Raw genomic sequence first — 3,772 nt, 5'->3', positions numbered from 1 at the left:
ATTTGCCAAATCAGGCGTTCAGCTGCTCTGAGTTGAACATTACGTCTTTATGGCATGTCTTGAAACTAGGGTTTCTCCATGATTTTACAAATGAAGGAGGAATCACTTCATTTCGTCCTTGACGATGAGTACAAGGATATTACTTCTTACCCATTATGCATGCCGGACCTTTGTTGTTCACCGAGTCTCCTTTTGAAAACACGAGCACGATTGTGATTTGCAACATCATTCCAAAACTAAAAACATTTTAATTTGAAAACACAGGTTAATCACTTCTATTTGAGATGCAACCGCGTTTCAACGAGCACTAGGAGATGTGTTTTCAATTAAAAATGAAGAGTGCCCCTTCCCATTTAATCACTTATATTTGAGATGCAACTACATCTTTTAAACCCAATTGCAAGGATAAGTCATTTAACTAAACCATGACAAGCAGACATGGGGGAGCCTGTCCTGTCCAATAGTCAGCCCTCAAACATTGACTATCCATACAAGATAGAGGTTGCAAGCAATATCTTTCTTTTGTAAATTTGTATATATTTTCATGCATGAAGCATTTCAATAGCTTGCAGAGGATAGCCTAGCAGGAGCAGACACCAAATTAAGCTCCCAATAGTAACAAACAAAAATATTTGTCCGTGAATCAACAATTTCACTCCAATAACAAACATTTCGAAATACACAATATTTCCCTAGGGCATCAATGAATAGGCCGATGGGAGATCACTGAAAATGGGAGTTTAGCAGCTGGAGTTGGAATTACCCACAATACAACATTTCTTTTAAATCCACACTTCACAATTGTTCTTGGTAAATAAGGTTAATTTTCCTTGGCCAGGTCAGCCACAACTTCTGACTCATTTCGGCGAGAACTGGCAACAAGCTGCTCAACAGGGATTTTGCACACATCACGACGTACTCCGATATCAGAAACTAGCCGACCGACACAATACATCCCATATCCCACAACTGCCAGGCCGCTAAAGCTGGCTGTCAAAAATCGAAGTGGTGAAGAAACAACAGCACTAGTAGCAGCTAAGAAGGTAGCAGCCTGCCCACTTCGGCCAACACTAATATTAGTAATAATGAGCAAACCAGTCTTACAGTAGATTGCGAAATCCTCACAGTTGTTCTTGAAAATGTGGTATCCACCAAAACCATTCTGCAAGAGGAAGGAAGCACGGTGAAGGACGTCTTCTGGTGGGTCAGATTTGGCAAGGGTGCAGGTACCACCTCGAGGTTTAGCAAGGAAGAGAGCTGGTGAGACATCATACTCAAAAAGATAGAGATCGCCACCTGAGAGGAAACAGTCAATGCAGGACGAGATGACACCATCAAGCCTTGATTGATCACCACATTTTGGGCATGGATTATCTGAAGGATGAGAGGGAGATGAGCTGAAAACAAATCGGTCTAACACAGTTCCTGTGCCAATTTCTTGGCCCGCTCCCCGAGTGAAATGGATCACCGTTTCATCACCAACATATATGCCTAGTTTCATATAAGGAACTGATTAGAAAAGCAAGTTCAAAATGCTAATGTCATATCCATAACTCAGAATTGCACAATAATAGCTAGATGCACACGAGCATATGCTACGTCTTGAGTGTATAAACCAGAATCAGATAGCACAGAATTCAGATACTTAATAAAGACAACTTTGGTCAATGGAAAGAAAAATCTAAAATGCAAGAAATGAGTAGAGTCATTAATATAGCAACTCCAAAACTGGAAAGGAAACAGAAGTTAAACTTTGACTTCCACGTGATCTCCTACAGAGTTAATGGAAGAAGCCCCCCCCTCTCCCTCTCTCAATGTAAACAAACAGTCGTAGAGCCAAAATTTAAAAGTTGAGAAAAGAGTATGACAAAGCAGAAAATAAATGGGAACTATCCATCAGTATATATGGAAAAGATTACAACTCTTCTACACATTTTAACAAAAATTACATGTATGAAAAAACCTGAAAAAGGCCTTGAGGAGCTGTACCACAACGACAATCTGATGAAAGGCAGAGAGGCGTCTTTAGCAGTTACAAGATACTTATGCATGAATCAAATCACCTCCCCGTGAGCTAAAATTTATTTTGAGATGTAAAAGCTACCTGCAGAACCACATCACTGCCCATGGATAGCACGACTCCATAACACTTAAATTCTATTGATACTATGCCAATTTTGATTTTTATCTCTCACAAGTCTTGTAAATTATAACGATTATATTCTATATGGTGTGGGTATTCTTTGGTAATATCATTAACATCCAAATTCCAGTGGGACAAAAAACATACATTTGCTAGCATTCAATGGCATGAAAAAGGCACAAACAACAAAAAAGCAGTAAATTCTATCAAATTCAAGTCATATAATGTAGTTGAAAATGTCAAAGATGCATCCAGTCCCAAAGGAACATTGAATAAGAGAGCAAAGGAATGGATAAAAAACAAGTTACTCTTGTAAAAACAAATTTCACGAGATACATGCAAATCAGGCCAGTAGGGTTGAACACTAACGAAAGAAGCGAAGCCTCTTCAAACTTGTAAAGTTTCTCATTAATTATCATACCAAAAACAACTGAACCAACCTCACAAACCAGATAATGGTTGGTTTGAGCAAGCAAATTGGTCACAATATACAAGACAATCGAACTATATGCACAAAGGTTTTCACACTAATTCAGTGACTGAGGTACCCGCATTACCAGGATAAGGAAAGAAAGGAGACAACATGATAAAAGAGAGTTGAGAGAACAACTTGTTGATGGCTGATGAAAAAACAACATAGAAGGTGAACAAGAAAATTGTATGAAGAAAAGAACAATATTTCTGCCACTGCAGGCCCAATTGTCAATTGTTCCAAGCAGAAATAACTTAACAAAAGCCCTACTTTTCCCATTTCATTCCACATTTCTAAGCCCATAACTGTATCCCAAATTTTAAACTCAAAGTTTCTATGCCACATCTTAACTACTCCCACCAATTTCTGTATCACTTCCAATAAAACTCCAAAAAGAAGCATCTAACTATGATCAATTAACATACATTATAAACTATGATTAATTAACAGACATTATAATCGTTTCCTGTAACAACCAGCAGCATGACACTCCAACACAAAAGGCGTCACAAAAACAGTAAAAAATTAATGTCTGGTTAATTCAAAGTTATAATCACTACCCACCAACTCAATTGCACGTAAAGGTCTAAATCCACCCATTTTATACCCATCACTCAATCAGAAAGCCCCCACCTTTGCATTCACAGGCTATTAATCCTGCTCTCAAAATGTCAAAAACCAATGAGAAATCAAATGGGCATCCTAAAAGCACACCAAAACATCAATTGCTTCACAAATCTGAATCCAAAAGGGCATCCACACTGATCTAAAATACCGAAAACAAAAAGGGAAACCAAAAAACAAGCCAAGACATCATTTTCCTTACAAAATTGATCCCAATGGGCATCCAAAACACCAATTACACAAACACAACACGAAAAAGCAAAAAACAAAGATAAATAGAGAGACAGACCGTGATGGGCATATAAGTAAGCGTTTCTCCATGAGTAGATATGATCCCCTGGCTTTAACACCTCTCTATCGATCTTGTTCGAAAGAAGTCCCATTTCTTCCTTTGCTTTTTCTCTTCGTTTCCTCCTTTGCTTTGAGATTACAGAGAAAGAAAGAAAGAAAGAAGAGAGAGATGGGTGGAGAAAGAACGCCAACTTGCTTTTGCTTTGCTTCCGTAGCTTTACGTGTTCCTATATTAATGAAGA

The 3,772-nt window shown here is 38.3% G+C and overlaps 1 protein-coding gene across 2 annotated transcripts; it reads right to left on the bottom strand.

Annotated features, from left to right (window-relative positions):
* Window positions 1–502: 502 nt before the first annotated feature.
* On the bottom strand, window positions 503–3,772 carry LOC7493598 (protein LEAD-SENSITIVE 1). Of its 2 annotated transcripts, none has more exons than XM_002305879.4 (2): window positions 3,529–3,772; window positions 503–1,491 (listed from the first exon to the last, which is right to left on the bottom strand). In XM_002305879.4, the coding sequence occupies exons 1-2, from the start codon at window positions 3,620–3,622 to the stop codon at window positions 821–823; spliced, it is 765 nt and encodes a 254-aa protein (XP_002305915.1). In that variant the 5' UTR covers window positions 3,623–3,772; the 3' UTR covers window positions 503–820. The 2 variants fall into 2 exon arrangements, with proteins under 2 accessions (XP_002305915.1, XP_024454480.1); XM_024598712.1 differs by lacking the exon at window positions 3,529–3,772 and adding an exon at window positions 2,701–2,835.

This window comes from Populus trichocarpa, chromosome 4, assembly GCF_000002775.5.
Source record: "Populus trichocarpa isolate Nisqually-1 chromosome 4, P.trichocarpa_v4.1, whole genome shotgun sequence".
Lineage (NCBI taxonomy): Eukaryota > Viridiplantae > Streptophyta > Magnoliopsida > Malpighiales > Salicaceae > Populus > Populus trichocarpa.
Note: the sequence above shows the minus strand (reverse complement) of the source record. Positions and strands in the feature narration are given on the sequence as shown.

Excerpts from the sequence above, each read along its gene's own strand:
- LOC7493598 (XM_002305879.4), bottom strand. The coding sequence starts at position 3,622 with ATGGGACTTCTTTCGAACAAGATCGATAGAGAGGTGTTAAAGCCAGGG. Across the intron at positions 1,492-3,528 it reads TTACTTATATGCCCATCACG|GCATATATGTTGGTGATGAA; the intron begins GTCTGTCTCTCT and ends ATATGAAACTAG.